General features: G+C 42.4%; 1 protein-coding gene across 1 annotated transcript in view; it reads right to left on the bottom strand.

The window, feature by feature from the left end:
- The window catches only part of abca3b (ATP-binding cassette, sub-family A (ABC1), member 3b), a 28,483-nt gene that overhangs the window by 11,336 nt on the left and 1,040 nt on the right, over positions 1–16,107 (bottom strand). The window contains exons 2-15 of the mRNA XM_062407207.1: positions 14,690–14,780; positions 11,941–12,187; positions 9,354–9,478; positions 7,834–7,999; positions 6,728–6,987; positions 6,521–6,637; positions 5,923–6,043; positions 3,589–3,762; positions 3,262–3,443; positions 1,860–2,006; positions 1,560–1,689; positions 1,313–1,467; positions 417–572; positions 114–324 (exon numbers count right to left, since the gene is read on the bottom strand). Coding sequence (XP_062263191.1) covers positions 114–324; positions 417–572; positions 1,313–1,467; positions 1,560–1,689; positions 1,860–2,006; positions 3,262–3,443; positions 3,589–3,762; positions 5,923–6,043; positions 6,521–6,637; positions 6,728–6,987; positions 7,834–7,999; positions 9,354–9,478; positions 11,941–12,187; positions 14,690–14,743 — 2,245 coding nt within the window. The 5' untranslated portion in view covers positions 14,744–14,780. The remainder of the gene's footprint in view (positions 1–113; positions 325–416; positions 573–1,312; positions 1,468–1,559; positions 1,690–1,859; positions 2,007–3,261; positions 3,444–3,588; positions 3,763–5,922; positions 6,044–6,520; positions 6,638–6,727; positions 6,988–7,833; positions 8,000–9,353; positions 9,479–11,940; positions 12,188–14,689; positions 14,781–16,107) is intronic.

Raw genomic sequence — 16,107 nt, 5'->3', positions numbered from 1 at the left:
TCGTGTGAGCTCCTATAAAAAGGCACAGCTGTCTTTTAACAACCATTCCTAAAATCAATCAACTCTGAGAAGGACATGGTCAGCAGCCATTTCGACATAACCCCTCCACTTACCATATTTGTTCTTAAGGAAGAGCGGTGACCCGCAGCACTGCAGCTCTCCTCCTGCCATGATGATGATTCGGTCACCGAGCAGGTCAGCCTCGTCCATGAAGTGCGTGGTGAGCAGAATGGTGCGACCCCGTTTCTCCCCTTGCAGGAGGTCCCAGGTGGCACGTCGAGCTGAGGGGTCCATACCCGATGTGGGCTCATCTAACATCACAACCTAGAGATGGGTAAAGATAAGAGGAGTTGATTGAGGTGGAGAGATATGACAAAATGAATGACGCTGAATAATTCTTGTTAAATTCTTATGACCTTTGAGTCTCCAATGAGGGCAATGCCAATAGAGAGTTTTCTCTTCATGCCACCAGAGAGGGTCTTGGAGCGAGCGTGCCGCTTGTCCTCAAGGTTCAGGACACGGAGGATTCTGTCCACCTCATCTGGAATCTTGTCTTTGGAGTAGCCTTTCAACTAGATACAAGAACAAATAGAGTAAACCACCAGCATTTACCAGGCTCTAAAAGGGGGAAAGTTTAGTATTTAGAAGAAATGAAAAGTTACAATACGCTGATAGAATAATCCACTGTGGAAGGACACCAAGATGGAAGTCACAGAAAAAAATGCTCTTTACATTACATTACATGTCATTTAGCTGACGCTTTTGTCCAAAGCGACTTACATTTTCAGTACACTCAACATTTATGAGGGGCCATTTAGGGGTTCAGTATCTTGCCAAGGACACAAAGCATGCAGATGGGAAAGAGTGGGATTCGAACCAGAAACTAAAATCTATCCCCTAGGCCACGCTCTCCCTCTCCCTCTTAATGAAACTAATGTTGAAAATTAATGCTAAATTGAATCTCTTGGTAAAGTAAAACTGCTGAGGCTACAATAACAGTTATGGAAATAATATTACAATACTCATTCATCCATCCATCCCCTGTACAGCTTTTCCTTGTAAGAGTGGTAGTGGGGGGGGGGGGGGGGGTTAGACATTATAATAATGGAGTTTTGTCTCTATAAAAAAAACATGAAATAAATATATAATTTGGAAATGATGTGTGGAACAACAAAGGATTTAGCTGAGAGAATGTATAGTGACACAAACCTCTAATAAAGTGGTCTCAGAATTTGAACCCCATTTTAACGGTTTAGTAGGTGTGCAGGTTTGTGTAGTAGTTTCATGTATAGGAGCATGATTGTGCGAGTACCTGTGCGAAGAAAAGCAGGTGCTCACTGACTGTGAGGTTATCAAACAGTACGTCGTGCTGGGGACAGAGTCCCAAACTGCGGCGGATCAGGGACATGTCCTGACAGATATCGTAACCGTTGATGTAGGCCCTGCCACTGGTGGGAGGAAACAGACCTGCAAACACAAGCACAAGTACGGGTTAATATTGAGTAGGTGGCATCTATTCTAATCTGTGTGACAATTGCTTTTTTCTATATCCTGCTCACCTGTCAGCATGGACAGCGTCGTCGTCTTCCCAGCCCCATTGTGTCCCAGCAGCACCGAGATCTGTCCTTCAAACATGTTCAGCGTCAGATCCCGCACCGCTGTACGCGTCTTGTTTCCCACTCGGTATTCCTATCGAGAGAACAAACCCAAAATCTTCATATGCACATCCTAAGTGGAAATAAAGGTACCGTCTAATTGCTGCAATTGATTTTTGTTACGACCGTCTATGCCACCTGCACCACTCTAAGCAAGGGGTCATGCTGACTCTCTGGGCCACTGTGTTCTTTTTTGCTGCTCACCTTAACAAGGTGTTTGATCTTGATCCCAGAGACTAATCCAGCTGGTTCTTCCTCTATAAACTCTCCTTTCAGAGCCTTTTCTGCATCCTCCTCTTCCTCTTTCTCGTTCACGAGAGCCATGCGAGGGCTGCTGCACCAGTAGGAAGGCTGCCGATGTGGAGATTGAGAGTAATTGAGGCAGAGGCAGAGGAAAGATGAGGGATAAAATAAAGGTTTTAGTTAAAATGGTATCATAATATCAGCATATATTTCCAACACATCGGTGCATTTTATTTTGCACACTGCATATTTCTCACAATATGAATGAAGCAAGGTGTTACAGGATGCTACAAAGGGGCCTGAGGAACTAGACCAGTCATAAAAGTACTAGACAGAGAGAATGGGCCGACATTAACATTGTTAACGTACACTCCACGCTACACAGGACTGTTTCCGGACTGAACCTCCCTCCCTGATGCACTTCCTAAAAGCTAATCCTCCACTTTCAAAGCTGTAGAAACAGCATCTCACGACCCACAAACACACAATGGACACCGAGTAAAGTGTGTCACAATCTTATCCACACCCTGCTGGCAGTCTCTTTAATTCCTGAATCCTGGGAAATAGGGTAGAAAGTGTTTATTGTTGTGCACGTGTAAAAGGCACACCATTTTTGTGATGGTCCACAGCTCTTATAAAGGTAAACATTTGTGTTGGCTGAAAAGACTCGGACATTTCCTGTTATTGTACTTGGCTGAATCCAACTATTCCCTCTGGCCGATAAGCTGCGACCTCTCGTTTTCAATCCCCTGCGCCTTCACTACATCACAGACCGCAGACTAAACAGGTGACATCAGCCTTGACCTTACATTCAAGTTTCATTAAATAAAATGGGAAAAAAGAATGATACAAATCTAAATTTCTTCTGTTAGATCTGGAAAAATGAATTCATCGTTTGATAACAAAGTCTCTGAGCCGAAAAAATAAATGAAATCCTGGGATGCCAAGGGTAAACAACTTTTCAACTGCATCTCTCGACCAAACCTATTAAATGTGAGTAAATTCCTAGTTAAATACAAACTATCCAAGCTCACAAGTTTAACTATAAAATTAAATGGGAAAGGTGATTAAGGTGAATTTCTTTTATCGCACATGACTTCCTTCTTTTTTTGTTGCACTTCTCAATTTTACTTCTCATGTTTGAATCGGTGACGTGACTCTGCTGTGAAGACGAAAGCCACTGGGACACTGGGACAAACGCAATGTGGTTCAAGGACCTTCTGCTTGCAATTATCTGTAGAATCCATATCTGTTTTTATTGCATTATCTGTCCATGCTTACACTAATGCATCTGTATTTGGTTACATCCTCAGTTAATGTATGTGTGTGCATGCATGCGTGAGCGGCTTAGTGCACAGCCTACCAGTATAAAGAAGTAGAATGGTAGAGGCACTCCATACTCCCCAGGAAAAACTGCTTCCACGTACCAGGCTACCAGCCCATAAAGCACAGAGTCGAACAGCAGCAAGGCCATAACCTGGGCCATGGAGAAGTCGTCGTCCACCGTGACAGAGTTAAACAGGTTAGACCACTGGATTCCTGTGCCTGTGGAGGACGAGAAACACAAGATTAACCTTAAAGATAACTCTGTTTTTAAAAAGACTTGGAGGAACAAAGAATCGCTCCATATTTACAGGCTGCAGTTTAACATCTTTTATTAATTTGTATTAAACGCGAGAGAAAGTCTCACCTTTGCCTTCGAATATTCCAATGAGCTGAGCACCCATGGACATGGCCACGTTGGAGATAAGGCAGGCTGACACCTTCTGGGCATGGCTCAGTAAGTCGTAGCGTGGCCACAGGAACAAATAAGGCAAGTAGCTCAGAAAATAGATGAAGCCGCCCGCTGCTGCTGCCACGTTGGCTAAAAAGACACAAAAAGAAAGAAACACTGGATAATGTTTGCTGTCACACATACAGATGAAGCATGAAGATGATGAGCTCCACACATGGATTTTAAGAGCTGAGAGAGATACATTTACATGTGAGAAAATATATATTTTGCTGTAAAATCTATTTTTTTGAGTGACAGACGGATTTTGTGAGAGCTACTGAGAGGACAAAGGAAGGATGGGGGAGAAATTCAGGAAAAGGGCGAGTGTGGTGAACGGGAAGAAGGAGAGATTTTGAAAGGTGTTTCTACTTCCATTTCTGTGCAGCATGATGGAGGTGCTTGTGGCAGACAACGTGACATTTTTTTTAGCCTTTCTGGACCATTGATCAAGACCCATTATCTGTTTCTAAAGAGTAGGGTATGGTGGGAGATATGTCAGACAGCTGCACACACCAACACAGCCAGAAAGAAATAGTCCACTGAAGGCACTTAAGGGTCCTTTCAGTTGGTTTGGCCTATTTTCTGTAAAAGCCCTACTTTCCTCTTCCATCATCATTTATAAGAAAAACAGAGTCGGGCTTCAATAGCAACGATCTTTGTGTTTTAGCCGCTTCATATCTCTTTGAGGTGTCACAGAGAAAAGAACATTATTAAATGGATTCATTTGCTTCTTTAGTCCACTCGGTTAAATGGTACTGATTCAATGATTTACAGTTGGACAATTAATCAGGCTAAAAGTAGCAGAAGGAAAAAGAAAGGAAGTCAAGTTTAATTTTATACACATGTCTGAACAGACGAATTTTCTTTATATGTGGTAAAGACAGTAAGATGGTATTAATAAAGAGGTAGTAAGTATATTTTTATTTTATTATTTTATATGAATTCCTGAATTATGCAAAAATCTACCAAAAGCTCCTTTAGGCAAAGTGAATATTTGTGCCAAATTTGAAGGAATTTCTTCACAGCATTCTGTAGTTGTTTATATTAATGTGGCAAAGAACGTGTTTTGTGAGGTCACAGTGACCTTGACCTGCTACTACCAAAGTCAAATCAGTTTATCAATGAGCCCAAGTAAACCTTTATACCAAGAAATTCTCCCAACATTCCTGAAACATTATATTCACAACAGTGGGACAAAAGGACTGCCGGACCTCCAGCACCCATAATGCCTCTGGCTATGTCTGTCGCCAGCGCCCAATCATAAAAATGACACTAGAGGGACTAAGCCACATTCTGTCCAAGCAATAAAGGAAAACAGCCTGGGCACAACAGGACACAACTACCTTAGAATTAATGGAGAGAGAACTTAAACACCTCATTGTAAAACTTTAGCTTTTCTCTTCTGCTCTGCCCCTACAGACCAAAAGGCTTTTAAAGCTTAAATCATAACCAATCACGATTGTACGTAATCCTACTTGCTGTTGCCAAATAAGCCCTTGGCTCTTTTGCAAGAGCCTAGCAAGCAAGTGCAATCCGAGCGGCTTTGGAAGTGGGTGCTGCAGTTTTGAACGAGAAGCTCTGGAAGAGTAAAATGCGCAAAGAAGGAGAGGAATTGTGATAACACTGAGACAGAGGTGGAAACCACTAAGAACTTCAGATATCTTGTTAACAATGCATTTCTCTTCACCAAGACATGGCACCTTACTCAATGTGCTGCCTGGATTGGCTAACATTGATCAAATATATACCCAAACATAGAGGGCCATTATGTAGTTAACCGTGAGGAGTCTTGGCTTATTTTTGCCTTTATGTTGATACTATGTCACATTAAAAACAGCCTTTCCTATGTTCGGTATCTTTTTTCAGCACCAAATTGCCTATATCGCCAGACAACATTTTTTTTGCTTTGACATAGTTTATCAAGACTTTGGACCCAAAAACAAACAAGAAACTTCAACCTGATTTAACTCCAGAGGGTTAATAACAATACTTACCATATAACTTTGTGTAGGAGTTTTGTTTTTGTAGCTCAAGAGCCTTTTGTGGCTGCTTTTATGCTTTGGATCAGAGAAAAGCTGAAAACAAACACTTTGACCTACATCTGAGAGACCACGCACTGTTGCACGCACAGAACATTTCAGCCTGCTGCTCCTGAAGTTTAACAGTGGAAGGGAAAAAGGCATTTGACCACACACACGGTGCAAAGCACAAAGACGCGAGGAAAGGGCGGGCGGACACAGAAACACACACCTCGTGAGAAGAAGGCACTGATCATGAAGCTGAAGTTGATGGTGGCCACAGTGAATGCGAGCAGGAAGACAAAGACCAGCGTGGGGTCACTGTAGTTCAGCACTGCGCCGTTAGGGCTCACCTGAAACGACACATTCAGATCCAGCGCTCAGTTATCGCTCACATGTTTACTGCCTCTGAACCAAGACATTGAGCTACTGATCAACAGTACTGAAGCCGATATTTCATTTCGATAATTCATGTTTGCCAACATACGGCAATATTAACTTTTAACAAAATAAACAATGCAGAAAAGAAGTGCATTTATGTTTACAACAAACATTTTTATTTGTTTTGTACAACAGTTCATGGTACAAATGTAAACCATCGTGTATATCTTGTAAAAAAAGATCGATGATTTCATTGAATTGTCATTAGGACTTTGAAGGAATGACCCCAATAGGAATTTTTACTCCCTCCAAATCCTTATCAGTTGGACTCTACTGTGAATAGTGACATTTTATTGCAGTTCCTATTCCTTTGCTTAAATATGTGGCAAAGGCATTACATGTTGGAAATATTGTGTTAACTGATCTGACAATCTGTCAAACAAACTCACCTTGATACAGAGCAGCAGGGTAAAAAAAAAGATGGAAATGGAGAGGAAGAGGAAGAACAGGAGGAACCAGGCACTCCAGTGGAGCCAGTTGCTGAGACCCATCATCCTCATGTACTCCTGAAATGCACGAGACACAGGATCAGACTGGCTGGCTCTATCTCTATTGCTAATTGTCTGAGCAGCCCACACAGAGACACAGAAACACACCTTGAGCTTCCTTTCCTTTTCCTGCACGACGGATCGTACGATGTTGAGGGATGTGTACGTGAAGCTGAGCACCATAAGTAGGGGCAGTTGGTTCTGAATGGCCAGGATGAAGACGTCGTATATAAAGGCAGGATACGGAAACCGTGACAGGACCACTCTGACCTGCCCCAGCAGAGGGGCAGCAGCAGTGCTGTTGTAAGAATGCATGATGGCTCTGTCCACTGCATGCTGCACCGCCAGGAAGCCCTCTCGATTGTAACCTTAAAAAAATAAAAGAGCAGTTATTCAATTTGTAGAAACTGTACCAGGGTTCCAAGGATTTTCTCGTGGAGCAAACCCACTTTCTACATGACCTTGTTCCATAAAGTCCCATATTCTCTCCAGAGCTCAACATTAAAATCGGTAGAAAAGTGGAGCTGCAGTGGTGAGTGATGCTGCATTTGGAAGTTGGACATTCATATTCATGAGATCCAAAAAGCTTGTTGTTGTATATAATGCTGCTGTGACGACTTCAGCTCGTCAACCCCCCCCCCCCCCCCCGCCCCCCCACCGACTTGTTCTCTGCGAATCCAGGGATCCGGGATCCCCTGCTGTGCAAGGCTTCTTGGTGCAAACAGAGCAGTGTGGCCCTGTTATCCCCGGTTAATCATAATCACATAATTTAAACCTGACATATCCATTGCATTAGAGGACTAAGTTTAAGAGCGTGCCATGTCACCTGAACGGTGCCTGACGCCTAACAAATGGCTCACAGATGATGAAAGGCCGAGCTGTAACCTGATCGGGCCACAGACGGTTGCCGTGGAAACAGAGCCCAAAGAGAGGGCGAGAGAGAGAGGGCGAGGGCGAGAGAGAGAAAAAGAGATAGTAGGAAATGAAGAGCTTTTCATGAATCACAGTCTCTGTCCAAGCATAAACATACAATGTTTAGGACTAATTCTTATTTGAAAGAAATACGAGGCCTTTATATATTGAACATTTAAATTCCCTTCTGAGGACATGTTGGTGCCTGTCAACCGCAGACAAGGAAGAGAGAAAAAGTGAAAAAGACAGACAAAGAAGATAGGGAAGGTCAGAGAGAAGGGGGGCGGTACGGAGGGTCCTACCTGGCGTGCCCCCATCACTGTCGTGCTGCTCTCTCGGCCCTGGCATTAGAAAGAGGGGAAAGAGACGGTGTGTGTGCCAGTCCAGGTCACTGTTCGGGTTCAGCTCGGACTTCTCCTTGATTGGGGCATTGCGCGGGGTGAAGGAGAACCGCAGGTGGTAGCGCACCTGTGTGAGAGAGAGGAAAAAGAGGACGTTTTCTGACGTGACTTGCGGGTAAAATCTAGAGAATTGGCGATGGAGATTAACTGCAGTTTGCTTTTCACACATGCACAATACAACAGTAGATTCTCTACACAGACACAGTCACAACAGCCACAAATCCCCTGCAGGGAGAAAGTCTTCTTGTTGAAGAGCGGACAGTTGTAGAGGTTAGAGGATCTAATCAGGTTGCCTTCTCTGTGCCTTTTATTGGGGGTTTACTGGGCATGTCCAATTGGGAGGTGACCACACGTAAGAGACAGAACTTGCTGGTGGGACTTCATATCCCATTTGGCCTGGGAACATCTCAGGAAGAGCTGGAGAGGATGTCTGGGGAGATGGATGTCCTACTTAGCCAGCTGCCTCAGTCAGCTGATCTGGGATAAGCGTAAGACGATATATATATATATATATATATACACATCGGTACATGCACTTGGCTTGTCTTTACCGATCCCTTAACATTGAAATAAACATAAATATGACATGGAAAAGAAGGGACAAATAATAAAATATGTTTTATCGCAGATTATCTCGGTTGCTCAGTGAATGATCATAGTCATACTGACTTGTATCCAAATAATTACAAGGAGACAAAGACTTTGGCTCCTCTTTCTTCTCAGCTTTGATTATTAAAGCTATGATAAGTAGCTGACTGATCTATATATGACTGGAACAAACAGAAGAGTGAGGAAAAGCAATTTGCTTTTATCTGATGTTTTATTATTGTTCTCTCCCACTTTTTCTTTTCATAGTTACGGTTCAATACGTCCCTCGACATGGACGATGAGGCTGAATTGAATACATACAGGGAAAAGATTCACCTTTAAAAGTGGGAGTAACTCCATCCTGCTGTGAGCTGTGGCAGTGTGACGCCTTCAAATCTATTAAGTCCGTCAGATCCCCCTAACACCCAGATAAAGCTTTCGCCATGTGGGATCACATCCTCTGTTATTCCTGCTAGGCCGGAGGAGAGGTTTCAACTCTAACTTCATTCTACTTCATGTATATTGAAAGCAGATAATCCCGTCGTATCTTCTTTGACCAGGTTTGGTCTAAGATGTTCACTCTATAGCTAAGGCACCAGCTGAATGTACATGTAAACAAATAGAGTTTCTGAAAACACGTTGTCTGATTAAGTATTAGTTGAGCGTACACAGTATGAGTTTATGCTTTTGTTAAAATAAAATACAAAATACAGATAAGGGGAATGAAACAACAGACTCTGCAGCGTCCCTGAAGCAATCACTAGACAACAGACAATGTGCTGCAACTGCGCCCGAAAAATTGACACGTGTGGGTCAGTGTGTGTGTGTTTTACCTTTAAAGGCATTGGTTCATCATCATGGAAAGCGTGCTCAAACACCACCGCAGCCAGCAGCTTCCCTGACTGAGGGTCATGCCTCACGTACTCGTCAAAAAGCTCCTCTGTTTCAAAGCCACGCGCTAGAAAAGAAACACACAACCAGACATTAAGAACATTGTATTGGTCGTGATGTGCTTTATTATCTCAAATACATCCGTTTTCATGCCTGTGTCTCATTGCCCTGCCTTGGTGCTCGTTATTCTCAGACAGTCAGGAAGTTGATAGAGAAAACACCCTTCCTTCATCGTAAATCTTTTGCCATTATTCTCATTTAAACGGGTCCATTCTTGAGGAGCAAAAGTGCAACTGAACAGGATCACATACTTGCTTTCTTTGACACAGATGCTAGCTCTTTTAAAAAAGGGAAGAGAAACCTCTAAAGCTGAAACACAAAGAAGACACTGTAACAAACAGTTTTAGACATTGGTCCCAGGATCACTTGAAATATGAAACACACAGAGGGAAACAGGTAAAGGACATAGACCTGTTAAACACACCAGGCACTCTACACACTGCTCTTAACTTTACCAGCTCTTAATTCGCGGACTGTAGTTGTATCTCGCAGTTGCAAAGGGGTTAAAAAGGCTGTTTTCAGACGTAAATGTCCAAACCCAATTTCCTGGGGGATATTCCAGAGTTTGCACATATGAAGTACGCAGCAGGAGAGAGTTCAGGTCAGATGTGTTCACGACCAAACAGGAAAATGAAGTGTGGCGTCTGGGTAGAGCATTATTTACCGTACATTGACACCAGTGTCAGCCCTTATCTCAAAAAGCTCTTGAATCTAAGATGACAGTTTCTTTATACATAGAGCCCATCCGAAAAATTACAAGAGAATGTCCAGAGTTCAATTCATGTCTGAAAGCAGCTGTAAGAAAACTGTGGATCAGCTTATTGCTCATAATTGAATTTGTTCAAAGAAATAAATCCCCCTTTATTTGTGTTTAGGTAAAAAAAAAACACAACACAACACATAAACAAAAATTATAATTGGCTGTTGGCTAGATGGGGCATCTACATGTGTATGAGGGATTTCCATGTAGAAGCCTTTACTTTAGTCAAAACACATATTCTGGTTTGCTGTCACATGCATAAAACCTAGCCTCGATTCCCCTCCACCTTTCCCTGTGAGCGCGGAGACGGGCTAAATTATTCATCAATGGCTGAACTGGGATCTCATGGGGCTGTGTACAGGACAACCTACAGCCTCTCAGATCTGTCTACCTGCTGCCTCGAATCTGTCGTCAGGCCCACCCTGCTTTTCGTTTGTACATCTTCCCGAGGCCTAAAATATGTAAACAGCCAGTGTGAACACCGCTCAGTTAAGCCCTCCGCATTATTTATCTGGGTTGCTGGTCGTGCAGAGAGGGCGTGTGTGTTTCTGTCAGTAAGAAAGAGAAGGAGTGTACTCTCATGCTACAATGGGCTGCGTGTCTCCTCTCCGTCCCTCTTGATACAGTGTAACACAAGAAAAGGGTGTGGTCTATCTAATCTCCTGTGGGTTGTTTCTAGAGGAACCAGTATTCCCAGTTCTGCCCTGAATTCAAAGTGGTGTCCAGGCTCAGGTATATGTTTCACTGGTTATAATGGTGTAGTAACAGCTCCCATCGTGAAGGCAGACCATATGCTTTAGTCAGGGTGCATACGAGTCATAATTTGTTTTGTACCAACAAAAGGACACCATTGTCTTCCAAGAATCAATATTCTTAGACATTTACTTAAGAAGTGATACATTCAGAGAATGTCCATAATAAAAGGACTAGTTTGACATTTTGCTCTGATTTGTTGTCATGGTGAATGTAAGAAGATCAATATTCCTCCGACGACCCGTAAATATAAGGCTACAGCTTGTTGGAGGAGCAGAGCCTCAAGACTGAAATCAGGAGGAAATAGATCCACACAAAAATCCACACAAAACACCTGACACTGTGTTTCAACATTCCGGTTTTTCCAGCAGTTAAAACAATGAAAATGTTCAGTTTTAACCTCCGCCAAGGCCCAATAGTCACCTTAAAATCAAGCTACACCAAATTGCACAAATATAGATACTAGTCCCCCGAGGACAGGATTTATTTTCATCTAAATACTTAATTATTCCCTGGGAAATTAGTCACCCCAAAAAACCCACCATCTCGCACAATGTTCGAGAAAGTCAATAAAATACATTCCAAGTTCCACCCCAATTTACTATGTTATTCCCAGAGCCACACCTCAGCAAGTTTTGTGATAATCTGTCCTGTCTATTTTTTGTAATCTTGTTTGTTTACAAAACAAACTAACAAACCAACAGGGGTAAAAACCTGTGCTCCTTAATGGAGGTAACAACTATGTCTATGAGCTTTAGATGTGTTGTTAAAGCAGACTTTGTTAGCTTCAGATGACACCAGGCCAGCTGTTTGCAGTCTATGCTGCTATGCTAACAGGCTAAATTTCTTTTATTTCCCACAGAGCTATGAGACCAATGGCAAAAAAAATTCTATTCTCACACATTCGCATTTGTGAACTGAACCGGTCGCTCCTTTCCTTCCCAACTATGACCCACCTGAGGAGAGAGACAGTCTGGCTCGAACGTCCTCCGCCACCTGGCGCACCACACTGGAGTTACCGGGCACGTAGGCCAGCTGCAAGCGCTGCAAGAACTTCTTGGGGAGGTCGTCGACAGCGTAGCTCCCGTACACGGTGGCATTCGGGTAATCCTCAAAAGGCACTTTCTGACGCAGCACGATGAGGATGCCAGAGAAGAGCAAGGGCAGGAGTATCTCCACCAGGGTTACCAGGATTTGACGTTTCTGGGAAATAAAGAGATGATCAGTCATTTTTGGAATTAGATTTTGAAGGGGATATTAGGGAACATGTTGTTTTTTCAATGAACATGAAGAGCTGATAGAGAATATACTGAGATTAATGAGCCATGTCATGCTTCACAGATCATTCCAAAAAACCTAGAAACCTATGTGAAAAATTTAAATGTGAGTAGAATAAAACCTCATTTGAAACACACAGCTAAGAAGAATAACACAACCCCATTTCAAAACTGTTAATATGTTTTGAAAATGCTAACTTCAAATCATGTTTAGCCAAAACGGAGCATCAATTTATTCTTTTCACACTTCCCAGAGTTGAAACCAGACGGCGGAAATAAACCCTAATTTATATGGCGGCGTCTTCCTATCGACTGATTGGAGAACAGAGTGACTTGGACAGTTTCAGGACATTACACAGTCAGTCTCAGGGGGGAGCCAATTTCAGACCCTCTCCTTACGGCACTAAATCAAAATTATGACTCAGAGAAATAAATAAACCCCAAGACACATTCCCTCTGCATGCACATGTATAATATAAAGTATTTTAATCCATGAATAGATTCGATATTATGACCACATTTGCACAATTCGGTTTTGTGTACAGCTGCGTCTCGAGAGAACCAGAAATGAACAGGTATTGCCTGATTTAAATGAAAGTGTTTCTATTTTTATTTATTTTAAAGCTGTTTGTTTTCTGCCAACAAGGACACAGACTTTATTTTCTTAATTTTTACAAAAAGACACATCTACACTCTGGCAAAGTAAGGAATCGTGATTTAGATTTTTCTGACGCATGAGATGTATAGACCCGTATCATTTACTATAAGCCTCTGAAGTCATTACGTGTCACAGTGCTGCTGACTCCCCTGAGTCAGCGCTGCAACTCAGGGGGAGTCATGGTGCTGCTGATGCCAGTGGGACCGGCTCCATGTGGAATATAACGCTTCAGCAACTTAACACTGGGGTAATTGTCTCAAATGCTGCCATACATTTACATGCACTCATCTGGCAGACGATCTTCAAGCAGCTTACAACTGGGGAACTGTGAAGCTTCAGTAGTGTAGAAGAGAGAGTTGGTTAAATCGGCTAATTCTATTGAAGAATTAGATTTAAAAGAGATCACTGTGTTCTCGTAGAAGATTTATTTTGGGGCGTAGATATTTTCCTTAATCACATATGGTCCACATGCTTACATTTTGTTCAAGTTAGCCACTTTTGAAAAAAAAGAACAAGCACATGTGATGAAGGGTAAGGTATTAGCGACATGTTTTTACAAATCTAAATTACAGGGTTCTGTTCATAAGATGTGATAGTTCATAATATTCTTAATAAAGATTACATGAATAACATGTACCCTGAGTCGCTGTTCTGCTGCCAACATGGTGAATAAACACCAACAGGTTTTTTTTCCCTGCCCGCTCCTAATGGAGTCTCTTGAGTCTCTGGACTACCACAACTGTGCAGCAGCGGGTTGCCAAAGAGTAAAGGCGTAACTGCTTCCTCACACAAACATGTTATGCAGCCGATAACCAATTCCATTTCTGAAATAGTTGTGAAACCATCAGTTGATATTAACGCTACGCAAGCAGCCAGACAGAGCAATACACAGCAGGAAAAGTGCCAAGACTCCAAGCTGAATATCAGGCAATGTTGACTTATATTTGTGCAAGAAATAAGTAAACTGCTACTGTAAGACAGCCTGTCTTTCCTGTCCGTTAAGCTCAGGTGTGTGTAACCTGCTTAACCACAAAAAAAAACAACTAATTAAATAAATAGAGCAAACAAGTAACAAAAGGTTAAAATAATGATTTCCCCAAGACAGACATATATGGTTAGGAAAAGCATGTGATGGCCACTAACATGCTGACCAAGCTAGAGCCTGAGATACAGCAGCTCAGTGCAGACCCTGTGGGGTTAGCCAGTTGTCGCTGGGTAACTCCATTAATTTGTAGAAAACAAAATGTTAAGTCAGATCACTGTATTTATGATGGCACATGAGCCAACACCTTATTAAATACTGTCATAAAGGAACTCCCCTATGTAAACACAGCTACATCTGACAATTCACAGCCGCAAATATTCTCACCACCTAATAAGGAAACGCGAGTTGCCTTCAGACATGCACTGAACTTTGGAGATCCCCGAAAATCCACCAGAGGAGCTTTATGTTTGAACGCAGGTGATCAAAAGCCTCCGATGTGAGAACACAGCAGGTGATCCCCTCTGCAGGATTCAGCTTTTGGTGGTAAGGACCGTCTCTGTCGATGTGCTGTAAACAACAACCCATGAACCACCCCTCACCTAAATCCTGCGGAGTCTTCTGTGTTGTTGTGAACGCATCTGAGCGAAAAGTCTCCCACTGCGTTGTGCATGTGTGAAAGGCAACATCCAAAAAGAGTCCCGACCTAATTCTCTGGACATCCTCCGGAGTTCATGTCTGAAAACTGCTATTCAGCGTGGGTGTGGGTGCAACTTCTTGAAACTCACCTGCTGGAGATAGTTTTTCCAAACCAGCAGTCCAAATTGTCTCGCGATAGCCATTTTGGATCCGTGTGCAGGGCTCGGTCCCGTCAGACTTCTACAGTCGTTGGAGAAAGACAGCGAATTACATTTTGAGCTTTCAGGTCAAATATATGTACACATAATCTTTCAAACGTTTACAAAAAGGATAAGTTGAGTTTTCGGAACAGCTTCTGCTCAACTGTGTCAGTTTCTGATCTTGGTTTCTGTTCAAGAACAAAATCAAGAAATAAAAAGGGAGAAGTGAAATTGGGTCATCAGCAGGATCACAATGAGAAAAATAAGGGAAAAAAATTACATATTCACGAGCTTATCACAGAAATTAAATTCCTGAGAAAACAAGAACACAAGGCCTGGGGTGTGGAGGACAGCTATGGAGGTGACATCTGCAGGAAAAGAAAGCAAGGGACATGAAAACAAATGCAAATGAGATGAAGACTAAAAAAACAACTTGTTGACATCCGCGTGTTGGACCAGTTGGACAAGCAAAGCCTTTAGTTTTAGATTCTAGTCGAAACTACTTGAGAAATGCTTCATATGACAAACACGCATGTAATATGAGCGTTTCCATGTACTGATAATCACATACATGTAGAGGAGAGGATGATCAATAACATGAAGCCACATTTCCCCAATGTCTCCATATCAGGTGACTCACATTTGACCAAACCGGTTTGAGGAAATGTCACAAGTCTGACCATGGTCTTATGACTTGGGTGAGCTCATTTGACCTGTATACTGTAAAGCACCCAGGAGTAGTTCATCACAGTATAATACATATCACTTCCTGTAACCAGTGGGGGGGGGGGGGGACTTTGACGACGAGTCAATATTGACACATGGATCTGACAGGGCGGGACCTTGAATGTGTGAATGAGTATAAAATATAATAAATCCCTCTTTTTGGGGGGAATCATCCAAATAACACGCCACGCAACGGTCAGAGTATCATGTACACTTTATCAAATTATCATTTTACCCTAAATCATGAACTAACGTTATCGCTCAACAGTAATTGTCACAAATCAGGAAGTTTAATTTAGTTTCCAAAATAATAACAATGTGTGAACAAGCTCTTCACCCTCTAGTGACCAATATTGCAGCTGCAGCTCAATCATCTTGTCTTGACTCATCAAACTTTAATGCCAGGCCCCGGTCAGACTGTGTGACAAAAACGCAAAATGTGCAGTACTTTGTATCTCCATCATGTTGAGATGACACTCACCATAGATCGTATACAGAATATATTTGTGTTTGAGGATTAACAACACATTTGATTCATTATAATAATGTAGGTCTGTGTACCTCTTGGCTGATTCCTGATCCGTGTGGCTTCTTTTGACTCCACTGTCTCTCAAGACTTATTGTTGCATCAGATGAGCTGC

The sequence above is a fragment of the Platichthys flesus genome, chromosome 16 (genome assembly GCF_949316205.1).
Source record: "Platichthys flesus chromosome 16, fPlaFle2.1, whole genome shotgun sequence".
Lineage (NCBI taxonomy): Eukaryota > Metazoa > Chordata > Actinopteri > Pleuronectiformes > Pleuronectidae > Platichthys > Platichthys flesus.
Note: the sequence above shows the minus strand (reverse complement) of the source record. Positions and strands in the feature narration are given on the sequence as shown.